General features: G+C 43.9%; 1 protein-coding gene across 18 annotated transcripts in view; it reads left to right on the top strand.

Moving 5' to 3' along the window:
• Window positions 1–12,515, top strand: part of SLC8A3 (solute carrier family 8 member A3) — a 154,234-nt gene that overhangs the window by 19,230 nt on the left and 122,489 nt on the right. For 16 of the 18 annotated variants that reach the window (XM_078335261.1, XM_078335259.1, XM_078335255.1 and 13 more), the window contains exon 2: window positions 1,273–3,118. In XM_078335261.1, the coding sequence (XP_078191387.1) occupies window positions 1,335–3,118 (1,784 nt within the window). In that variant the 5' untranslated portion in view covers window positions 1,273–1,334. Of the gene's footprint in view, window positions 1–1,272; window positions 3,119–12,515 lie in introns of those variants that run through there. The other 2 variants (XM_078335264.1, XM_078335262.1) reach the window with 1 other exon arrangement.

The following is a 12,515-nucleotide window of genomic DNA, read 5'->3' as shown; positions in this document are numbered from 1 at the left end:
CCTGGGCTGGGATGATGGTGGTAGAAATGGAGGAAGAGTTGATATGGTTTAGTGATTCGATAAGGGACGGAAGAAAGACTAACACCTTCTTTCTAGCACGAGTAACTGGGTGGCTGAAGATGCTATTTTCTGAGCCAGGAAACAGGAGAAAAAGGAGCATATATGGGTGATGAAGACTTTGAAACCTTTAAGATGCTGTGTAAATGCAAATCAGCATTCCTTTCTTACTAAGGGTACCCCACACAGTTGTAGCAGAGGGGGAAAGATCCCTCTTCTTTTTTTAGCTGTTGCATGGTTATTTTCATTCTCATTCCACCCAAATGAGGCAACGAGTGGAAAGATGAATGTATACTAGCTCCAATCACATTTTTTCCCATTCTTCTGAGCTCAAGCTCACCTTTTAGTGGTTTGAGGCTACTAGATGAGGCTGCATATCACCCCAAACAAAACTTATTTGAGAGACATTTGCATGCTTTATTAATAATGATTTTTACCACTCGTTCCTTTCCATGTTTGGGTTTGAAATTTTAGTGGCTGGTGGATCATCATCTTCCTGTAACTACCTGCTTAAACTGCTCATAAGCAGGTTTTACTGCAGGGCTCAGAGCTGCTGTGAATTTGGTCTTGGACACACCTTACAGGGCCTCTGTTTGACTATGGGGTAGGTGGCATTCACTATGAATCAACTCCTTATTTCCCAAGGTATCTCAGAATTAGAAATTGTTTCCAGAAGTCTTGCATTCAGGGAGGAAGTTTCTTTCCAAGGGAGATAAATTATACATAGAGCAAGATTTTCAATTTTTTGGGGACTAGCCCATGAAAATTCAATTCAATATACACTCTTGCAAACCTACATTATGCAAGATTCTTGAGTATAATGACAAGAGGGGAAGGAAGTCTGAACACCCCAGAAAGAGTATAAGTGGGGATGGAGATTCAGGTTATACACAGCCTACTTTAAGTTGCTTCCTGAGAACTTTCACAGGTAATAGAGGTTTGGGAGAAAGGACTTGAAGGATATTGCTGCATTTCCATCCCCAGTATTCCCAGCTATTGCAAGCCAGTTTTCAACAGAGTCTCCACCAGATGGTTTTGAGGACAGAGCAGCTATTTGTGCCTCCCATTGACTTCTATTTTTCCAAGTGTGAGACTGCCCCATATGTTAGTGCAATATGTCACTGGAGGTGAAGCATCATTTTGTATTGGTGGGAACCTGCCGTTTGCTGTCCCCTTTTTCCTCATGCCTTTTCCTGCCTCTCTGATCTTTTCTAGGTCTCTGGCTTATCAGGAGGACCATTGGTGCTGCAGTAGAAGCCAGTGGCTAAGTCTCGTGTATGGCGTGGTTAAGGTTGCAGCCTCTCACCTCTGCCTTCCTCCATTTTGGGCTGGTTACCTTTGTGCTCTTCCTGAATGGTCTTCGAGCAGAGGCTGGTGGCTCAGGGGATGTGCCAAGCACAGGGCAGAACAATGAGTCCTGTTCAGGGTCATCGGACTGCAAGGAGGGTGTCATCCTACCAATCTGGTACCCGGAGAACCCTTCCCTTGGGGACAAGATTGCCAGGGTCATTGTCTATTTTGTGGCTCTGATATACATGTTCCTTGGGGTGTCCATCATTGCTGACCGCTTCATGGCATCTATTGAAGTCATCACCTCTCAAGAGAGGGAGGTGACGATTAAAAAACCCAATGGAGAAACCAGCACAACTACTATTCGGGTCTGGAATGAAACTGTCTCCAACCTGACCCTAATGGCCCTGGGTTCCTCTGCTCCTGAGATACTCCTCTCTTTAATTGAGGTGTGTGGTCACGGGTTCATTGCTGGTGATCTGGGACCTTCTACCATTGTAGGGAGTGCAGCCTTCAACATGTTCATCATCATTGGCATCTGTGTCTATGTGATCCCAGACGGAGAGACTCGCAAGATCAAGCACCTACGAGTCTTCTTCGTCACCGCTGCTTGGAGTATCTTTGCCTACATCTGGCTCTATATGATTCTGGCGGTCTTCTCCCCTGGTGTGGTCCAGGTTTGGGAAGGCCTCCTCACTCTCTTCTTCTTTCCAGTGTGTGTCCTTCTGGCCTGGGTGGCAGACAAACGACTGCTCTTCTACAAATACATGCACAAAAGGTACCGCACAGATAAACACCGAGGGATTATCATAGAGACGGAGGGTGACCACCCTAAGGGCATTGAGATGGATGGGAAAATGATGAATTCCCATTTTCTAGATGGGAACCTGGTGCCCCTGGAAGGAAAGGAAGTGGATGAGTCCCGCAGAGAGATGATCCGAATTCTCAAGGATCTGAAGCAAAAACACCCAGAGAAGGACTTAGATCAGCTGGTGGAGATGGCCAATTACTATGCTCTTTCCCACCAACAGAAGAGCCGGGCCTTCTACCGGATCCAAGCCACCCGTATGATGACTGGTGCAGGTAATATCCTGAAGAAACATGCAGCAGAACAAGCCAAGAAGTCCTCCAGCATGAGCGAGGTGCACACCGATGAGCCTGAGGACTTTATTTCCAAGGTCTTCTTTGACCCATGTTCTTACCAGTGCCTGGAGAACTGTGGGGCTGTACTCCTGACAGTGGTGAGGAAAGGGGGAGACATGTCAAAGACCATGTATGTGGACTACAAAACAGAGGATGGTTCTGCCAACGCAGGCGCTGACTATGAGTTCACAGAGGGTACGGTGGTTCTGAAGCCAGGGGAGACCCAGAAGGAGTTCTCTGTGGGCATTATTGATGATGACATTTTTGAGGAGGATGAGCACTTCTTTGTAAGGTTGAGCAATGTCCGCATAGAGGAGGAGCAGCCAGAGGAGGGGATGCCCCCAGCAATATTCAACAGTCTTCCCTTGCCTCGGGCTGTCCTAGCCTCCCCTTGTGTGGCCACAGTTACCATCTTGGATGACGACCATGCAGGCATCTTCACTTTTGAATGTGATACTATTCATGTCAGTGAGAGTATTGGTGTTATGGAGGTCAAGGTTCTACGGACATCAGGTGCCCGGGGTACGGTCATCGTCCCCTTTAGGACAGTAGAAGGGACAGCCAAGGGTGGCGGTGAGGACTTTGAAGACACATACGGGGAGCTGGAATTCAAGAATGACGAAACTGTGTAAGTAACCTTCCTGTATTCTGCCCCTCCCTGACCCCATCTTTTGCCATCTCTTTCTGTCCTTCTGTACTGCATTTTACAGTGTTTGCTTGTGTTTGTGTTAATGTCAAACTTTGGTTTCATCACAGGTATGCAGGATCAGCAGAGACCATGGACAGGTTCTGCTTCTAAAGTCTTCTTCAGTTTTATCACTTTAAATTGTTTCTGGGCAAGGAATCCTTGACAAGAGCTAAAGACACAGAACATTTTGTCCAGTAAAACACAAAATGATGACTGGTGGAGATGTGGGATGACAGAAATTTTGTGATATCAGATTTTGGAGAATTCTTGTGACTAAGAAGCACTAGAGAACTGCTTGGGCCTCTCCTTCCTCCCTTCCTTGTATGAAGGGTGTCTGTGAGCTTTGAAACCAATCCTTTTCATTCTGGGCAGCAATGGCCCAATCAGAACAGTCTCAAGAAAACAAGTGACACTGGCTTTGTTCCCTGGTACTAGATTGCCAGTCGCACTGTATAAGTAGATTCCAGGCACCTCTTCTTTAATTTGGAAATTGCAAAATTTATAGAAACTTGGCAATCTTTTTAAATGCCCATAGACTATTTTACGGTATGAGGCTTGCCCAGCCTAGGTGAACTGAGTCAGGATGGCTTAGATGCAGGAAGGTATCTTGGAGAAGCGGAGCTCCCAGGGCAGTGGCTACTGGTCTCTAGTCACAGATCTAAGCTCCAAAATCTTGCTAAGCAGTGAAGGAGAAGCATCCTAGGAATTGTGGGAGAAAATCTATCTTCTGTGTGGTCATCTCTTTTCACAGTCCAGGACTCTCCTGAAGTACTTCTTCTCGGGTTACTGCCCCATTCGGTCCTTCAGAAACTGTGGGGGTTACACTTCTGTCGCCTCTATTACCCTAAGGCCTCTGCCCACTGAACCCTCTCGCAAATGAGATGTTCTGTCCTTTTTCCAGGTGGATTAGCTTTAAAGGGAAAGCAGAGCGACTTTCCCCAGGGTTTGCAGCTTATGAGAAAGTAGAATTTCCAGGGTGGCCTAGAAGGGAGGAGATGAGAAATGGGAACGGCCTCTGAATGACTGCACATATCCACAAGTAAAAGCAGTGGCAGGAGACGGTGTGAAGAGTAAAAGGAGCATATAGGAAGTGGGAACTGTTTCAAGAACCTACTAATTACACCTTCAGTGGGAAATGAAACCATACAACTTCTAGAAGAGGAGGAGGAAGGAACTCATGAAAAGCGGGGCCCATAGAAGCTAGGGAGAGGTGTCCTAGAAGTGCTTCTGCCCAGGTCCAGCCATGAGACAACTCAAAAACAGCTGGGCACTGCTGGTGACAGAGCTGAGTGACCCGGGGCGACTCTGCCCCTGTTCTTACTCAATCCCTTCTTAATAATGTGACCTTGGGTAGGTTATTTCGTGGTTCTGGAACTAAACTTTCTCATATGCAAAGTGGGAATAACAATAGTTTCCTTGACTGAAGGCAGGGTCAGACCTTTTTGCAGTTCCTTCCAGCTCTAAGATTTTCTGAACCATAGACACAAGTACTCAGTGTAGGTCGTATTTGCACTAGCCAAAAATGGATCAGGGGATATTGTCTCCTGAAGGGAAATGGCCACTGACAAATGGGCTCTGTTTAGTCATTTTGCTGGGAAGGATAATCATTTGTTAACGTAAGTAGAAACCTGCGCCTTCCGGAGAATACTATCCATTTATATGTGTTCTGGGGAGAGTGTTTATACACATGAGTGAAGGACAGGGCTTCACTGGGAAAACAAACTCCGTGGAATTTCACACGATTATGGCAATGTCAGTATGGAAGAAGTCATGTTAAGCATTAAGTGACATTAGGACCACAAAATTTGCCATGATTTGACAGACTTGTGGTTCTTCTGATTCAGTGCCCTTTCTACCCATGGCACGGAAAGGTCATTTTTTAGAGATCAGAGGCTTACTTCATTCTATTAATTTCCTCGTTCTATTAATAATCAATTATGCACCTAGGATCTCTGAATATGACTAAACCTTCCTCAAGCTCATTTGCATTTTCAGTTTGTATAATACTTTGGTGTAAATGAGCCTCACAAATGATCACTTCTGGGTGATAGTCATTCTAAATGTATGTCAACCTCTAGAAGTTTGAGATTCTGGTCTAGATATTCTAAGGTTTGGCAAACAAATCTATGTTCCCATCCATCCCTTTCACTTATTTTTTAGACTTCATTCATTGCAGAATAATGAGTCCAAAACTTGCTCATCTGTTCTCACAAGGCACCCTATTCTCGCCATTTTAAATTGCAATTTTACAACTAGAGGCAATATTATGAAACAGAAAAATCATGGGCTCTAAGTACTCTGCACTTAGGATTCTGGCTTCACTACTGACTTGACAATGTAGTTTGGGGAAATTTTATTAACCTATGAAATCATTTACTCATTTGCAAAGTGAGGATAATAATATTTCTCTTGCGGGGCCATTATGATGATTCAAGGTATTATATGCAGTGTACCTGGTACATAGTATATACTGAATAACAAGACTCTTAATAGTAATATTGATGAATTAACAATATTTTTCAGAAGACACTGTTGAGTTGTTTAGGTTATTTAGCTCTTTGTGTGATCCTGTGTAAGGAGCATGCTAGTTTGGGATTACTATGAAGATTACTAATCTAAACATAAAATATCAGAGCTAGAAAGAACCTTAGAATATCTTCTGGAGTCATGCTTCTTAAATTTTAATGTGTTATTCAGTCATTCAGGGATCTCACTGAAGGGCAGATTGGGATCCAGAAAGTCTAGGGGAGGGCTTGAGACTCTGCATTTCTAACAAGCTCTGGATGCTGCTAGTCCCAACTTGAAGGTGAAGGATTCTAAAGCTCTTAACCAAACCAGGAGATCCAGCAAAGACGTGGTTTTTCAGCCAGGCGTGGTGGCTCACGCCTGTGATCCCAGCACTTTGGGAGGCCGAGGCGGGCGGATCACGAGGTCAAGAGATCGAGACCATCCTGGTCATGGTGAAACCCCATCTCTACTAAAAATACAAAAATTAGCTGGGCATGGTGGCACGTGCCTGTGGTCCCAGCTCCTCGGGAGGCTGAGGCTGGAGAATCACTTGAACCCAGGAGGCAGAGGTTGCAGTGAGCAGAGACTGCGCCACTGCACTCCAGCCTGGCGACAGAGCAAGACTCTGTCCCCTCCCCGCCGCCAAAAAAAGAAGTGGTTTTTTCAAACAACTTGCTTAATTGAATGATGATTGCTTGCTTTTTAATTCCAACTTTCAACCCCAACTTAGCAAGAACCCAGAGGTTGTGCTAATTGCCGTTGCAGTCTGGAAACCGGGATGGACACCTTCAGGGTACTTGGACAAAGTTGTGTCATACTTGGAACAACTCCCCTTTCTAACCTCTCCCTCTTTCTGTAGCTTTATTTACCTACCAAGCCTGGTAGCATTGAAAATCATCCTCACTATACTCCCCTAAATATAATCAAGTTGAAGCCAGGCCTCAATAATAATAGGGCCAGGCTCTCTCAATAATATAGGATCCACGAATGCACGTGTTTGGTTTTACGCTTTGCTTCTTCAAAGGTGCTTTTAGCAGCCTGGAAGAATAGAAAAGCATGAGCTTTGGAATATGAAAGCAGATATTAATCCATCACTCACCAGTAACGTTATACAAGTCACATCACTTGCCTGAGTACCAGATTTTTGTTGGACAACAGAAATAATATCCTCTATCCTTCAAGGGAATATTAAATATAAATATGAAAATAATACACAGTACCTTGTCACAGAAGGTGCTCAGTCATTCAACAAACATTTGTTAAATATTTGCAATGTACTAGGTACATTACTAGGCACTGGGGTTAAATCAGTGAATAAGACAAGCTGACATTTCAGCTCTCAAGGATCTTAGTGTCAAGTGGAGAGGATCGAAGAGTAGAGACAAGTCAAAGAACATGGAAGAAGGGGTATGGCTGAGATCGATTGAATAAAGGGGCAATGAGAGCTCCCTGCAATGTGTGTGGTACCACTAAAGTTTCTAAATTAACCTTCGTTAAAGATGTAGTAGCGACAGAGGTGAAGTGGGGATAGATACGTGATTAATTTGCATCCATATTACAATAAACCCTTGACACTTAAGAGGCATATTATTGATGTCTTCATTATCCAGAAGAATCCTCACCTTTGTAACTGTCACTATCGTGGCTTCTTGAGATTTACAACCTTTAAGACTGTAGCATACAACAACAGAACCTCACGGAGGCATGGGTTCTGCCTGCACACTAATTTCACTCATTAAATAAGCAACAGGCTCCTACACCCCAGGCTCTCAGCACGCCTTTGCAAAATAACAGATTATTGCAGCTCTTGGACCTTTGAGGTCTCTGGGAATAGTCAAAGCCATAGATGTCAAATATGTAAATGCCAAGATCTACTATAATTAGATAGCACAGGCCTCCTTCAAAGAAAAAGAGAATATTGGCTGTGCTGCACATTCTCTAACCAAATCAGAATGTTAAAGCTCGAAGGTATCTGACCTCCCATTTTATAATTATGAAGATGAAATTCAGAAAGGGAAAGTAACTTATCCAAGGTCACTTGACTAGCTATGACAGAAAGTTAGTTAGGGTTGGAAAGGATTTCAGAAGCTGCCAATTGAGTGTTCTCTCCACCCTTTCCCATCTTAGACATCTCCATTTTATTTTTATCCATCAATAAAATGTTAACTTTGGAAAGCATATGGCAATTCGTGGGTAAAAGATGCTCTGGAAGTGTGAGTCCAGGAGTACAATGTGACTAATGTCTTAACTAAGAACAATAATATATTATGGCCTATTTTTAATCTCTTGATTCACCTTGAACTGTTCAGGAAGGAAAATATTGAGCCCACGGAAAATTTTTTTAAAGTCTTTCTCTATCTGAATTGAGAAAAGGTGACAGACATAGTTGGAACATCTTTTAGGTAGTGCTGATGAACGGCAGACTCAGCCTTGTTCCATAAAATAATATGATTTTTCAAAATGATGTAGCCCATTCCCTTCCAGGGATACTTTTCCTGTAATGTCTTAACCCCAAGAACTCTTTCTGTGAAAATCTATAAAAATCTGGAGTGTTCCAGGATACAATTTGCACATTCTCCAATTTAACTAAAACACAATCTTTTTTTTTCCTTTTTCTTTGGCTTAGGAAGGTTTTAAGATAGTCTCTTTCTGGCCACAGAAGGAGATTATTTGCCTCTAGAATACCCTTTCTGTGCTTGAGAGAGTCAGGTAGAGGTGATGACATCTCTCCCTTAGCCAACATCCCTCATTCCCTTTCCTTCTGCCTTCAGTACCAGTAGCAAAAGCCCTTCTCTTTAGGTAGATAGTTAGTCACTAGAACTGTGGCTTCCTGAAACTCTCAGTGGAGCTGTGTACTTGGCACAGATTTTTCCTGAGAAGGGACTCCATGTCTGAGCCAGTTGTTGAACGGGGATACTTAGCATAACAGTGGGGCATTTCCAGTAGGATTCTGGGTTGTTCAGCCACAATTGTCCACTTTCCAGGCCCAAAGGAATAATTGAAGGCTATGTAGATTTTTTAGCAGAAGCTTTTGCTATTGTATCCAGAAGGGTGCCAGTTCCTGATGAAATGTCTTTTTTTTCTCTGTCTCTTTTTCCTTCTTAATTACTGAGACTGTTAAAGAATACATCAAAGCGTGACATATTCCAATTCCAGGAACCATAAAGCACCCCAAGTTCTGTGGAGACCCTGTCATGTCTGCAAAACTCTCCCGAAAGTCCAGAGCCCTCCTGGTTAACTTGTTTTAGGGACTAGGCATGAGGTATCCCCTGGCAACACCAGATCAGCAATTCTCCTTCTACCTAAGTCAGTCCCACTCCACGTGCGGCAGAGCATCCAGTGCCCTTGCCCTGGTCTGCTCATGTAGGTTTGCTCTCCAGAATAATAATTCCTCAATATCCACAGGAGATTGATTCCAGAACTACTCTGAGGATACCAAAATCCTCAGATGCTCAAGTACCTGGTATAAAATGGCATCCTATTTGGCATGTGATCTAGGCATATTCTCTCCCATATATTTTATTTATTTATTTAGAGATGGAGTCTCGCTCTGTCACCCAGGCTGGAGTGCAGTGATGTCAAGCAATTCTACTGCCTCAGCCTCCCAAGTAGCTGGGACTACAGGCACGTGCCACCACACCCAGCTAATTTTTGTATTTTTAGTAGAGTTGGGGTTTTGCCATGTTGTCCAGGCTGATCTCAAACTCCTGACTTCAGGTGATCCTCTCAAAGTGCTGGGATTACAGACCTCAACCACCACACCTGGTCCCTTGTTGTTGATTTTTAAAAGAGAAACTAAGCTGTGTTTCCAGAACCTAGTGTGAAAGTTTCAAAACCTGGCATAGAGCCAGTGGCATGTAATTGTTAGTTGAAGAAAGAGAGCTCCTTGATCTGCAAATAGAGCATGGCCCCATATTTAAATTCTGCACATTCTAGAAGCATTTTTCAAGAATCGCATGCTTTGAGAATTTTGCTAAATAACCATGGAGGAAAGCACTAGACAAATATTTTCAGGTGGCGTGATAGTTATTATTCATAGGAATGATATTTCCACTCCTACCACTTCCTGGAGATCCAAGTAAGAAATTTCCTGGATAAGTAGAGGAGAAGTTAAAGTTGAACATGGTGGAACTTATTATGGAAAAATGTGTTTTTCGGAAAACTAGATATGTGTATATGTTTAAGCTCAGCTGTCACTTTGGAACCATTCTTACTCTTCCTAGCTAAGGATTAGCATGCATAGGTGCGACTTGAGTAACCCTGCCTGGGCCCAATTCAGTTACCTTTTGGTGGGTTCAGGTTCATGAAGAAGCAGTTATTTGCAGAGTGTATAGAAAACACTCTATTGTAGGTTCTTTAGTTGGTACTTTGAAAATAAGTGACATCTAAATTGTAACTTAATATTCAGAGTATGTCTGCAAAACAAATCGTAGATTATGGATGACTACTACTGCCATCTCTCCATAGCCAGACTGTTTGGTCTCAATTTGTCAACCTTTTAGATTTCTCCTCATGTATTCCGCATGACTTTCACCGACCCCGCTACCATCTCCAAACCTCTTTCTGAGTTGTGGGGATGCAGGCCTGCCTCCATCACAAGGGCTAACTGTGCCCTGGCTGCAGTTCCTCATTTATGGTCATGTTATTTCTGTCCTTACACCCTACTTTGTGTTTGTATACTGTTTTTTTACTCTTGCTGCCTCTTCTAAACATCCTCTGCTGCATCCGCTCTTTCTCTGTCTGCGCTCTAGGTGCTGCAGGGGCTAGTGCTGTTCCTTCCATTCCTCCTTGCCTCCCTTCTCAATTCCTTTTGCCATGTCTCCCCTTTAAATCTTAACCTACTCCAGATAGTCCTTTCCTTCACACTGTCGGCATCTGCACTTGGGTTGCTTTCTGTCTGCTCTCTGATCTATGATTTCTTTGTGTGATCAGGAAGGTGCCATGAAAGTATCCCTTAAGGAAGCCTGTCATTTGGCCAGAAAGAACTAGCTTCATGACAGCACCAAGAAGACCGACAGTTTCCAGGAAACAAACCACTCATGGTGGTGCCCTTTTTGCCTTCACTATGAACTGTTTGTCTGCCCGTATGTGAAGACAAGAGAGTTTAATTGTAAGGATGCAGCACAGACTGGGACTGGTATCAGGAAGCCATCGGGACTGAGGCTCTAGGGACCACTTCCTCTCTCTGATGTTCTCCCTCCTGGGTGACATCCTGTCTGTCTCCTGGCATCTCTGCTTCTCTCTGTGGGCTTCTTCTTTGCTGTTTGCAGCTTGCTACGGTATCTCACAGACCCAAAGTCCTAGCTCATGGCTCCTCTCTAAATATATATGCATTCTGCTCCTACCCACAAAGCTCTTTCTATTCTTCTAGTTTAAATTTTCCAGAGAAGAAATCTGATTGTTTTTTTCAACCTGGTCATGTCAGAAACCACTGGCCACATATGAGTTGGTTGCCCTATGTCAAGCACCCTCTTCTCCCACCCTTCTCCCCTCCCCAATCTAGTCTGTCATAACCGAATGTACAGAGTGGGAAAGTGAAATTGCCATGGGAATTCCATGATAAGCTATCTAATCAGTTTTATCTATAAGTGGTAGACAGCATCACTCAGAAAGGAGTCCCAGGTGAGACAGGCACCTGTCAACTCCAAACTGGCACATGTTCTAAGGTCTGCAGCACCCCAGAGAGGGCACTGATTTGATGGTGGCCTGTACTGGGACAATAGGCTGGAGAATGGGAGAAATAGCCACTTTGGAGGCCCAGCCTTGTCAAATGCATCAAGCTCACCGTAGACTCTACAGCTAAGATTCAGCTGGCTTCTGCTCAGATCAACAGAAAACATTCTGAGTGAATGATGTCAGTAGCACATATCTCAAGGCCACCAGGGTCATTTCTGTCCCGTTACTTTTTTCTTGTCTGTCATCTCCAGGACATTAGTATCAGAAGATAATCTTCTTTCATTTTCAGGTACACTATTTGGGTACTGAGTCACTTTCAAAGCCTCTTACTGGGTTTGAATTTCCAGAGCAGCCTGTGCTGTAAACCAAAAAAAAAAGTTTCCCTGCCACTCATGCCTCCAGGGATAGAATGACAGCACTCCCTATGCTCTCCCTCCCCACCCCTTTCCTGCTGGACAGCTGATATGCTGGACTTTTCCAGAGCCAGCAGGCACCCCCTCTTTATCCTAGGAGCTGCAAACTTGATGCCTTTCCAGGAACTCCCCGGAAGCTGGAGTATCCTCATCTACAGGTGGCACAGTGTGTGGCTCTATCTGGGGCTCATGTACCAGGGCAAAGGACTGGGGTGGAAAATAGGGACCCTCCTTTTATATCAGTTCCAGTCAATGAGTAGCGGCCATCCAGGGGCTCATCTTGGAAAGGACTTGTGAGGCTATATCTGGGCTTAGCTGCAGATGTGAGAAGAAAAGGCCAAATATTTGCCAGTCCTAGTCCTGGAATTCAAGATAGAAAGAACTGTGCGGAGTAAAGAATCTAGGAGTCTCCATTTCACTGAGATGCATAAAATGAAATTATTGTCACTATTTCTTCAATACTGGGCCAATCCTAATGAGAAAATCCTTTCTGAGTCACTCTTTTCTTTATCTTACATATAACACAAAAGCTTTTTCTATTCCCTGGAAGAATCCACAGGGACAGAAATTCTTGTTGGATGTGTGAAGCAGGTAATTTCCTTTTCAGATTGGAATCTTCCAGAACCTCTGCTAACTCAGTGAGTTTCATACCTAGACTAGTGGTTTTCAAGCCAGCTCCTGCCACAGCAGGCCTTTTTCATTGTCTGCCTCTCCCCATAGAACCCATGTTTTAGATTAGC

This window comes from Callithrix jacchus, chromosome 8 (assembly GCF_049354715.1).
Source record: "Callithrix jacchus isolate 240 chromosome 8, calJac240_pri, whole genome shotgun sequence".
Lineage (NCBI taxonomy): Eukaryota > Metazoa > Chordata > Mammalia > Primates > Cebidae > Callithrix > Callithrix jacchus.
The sequence above is the reverse complement of the archived record's forward strand: the minus strand, read 5'-3'. Positions and strand labels throughout refer to the sequence as shown.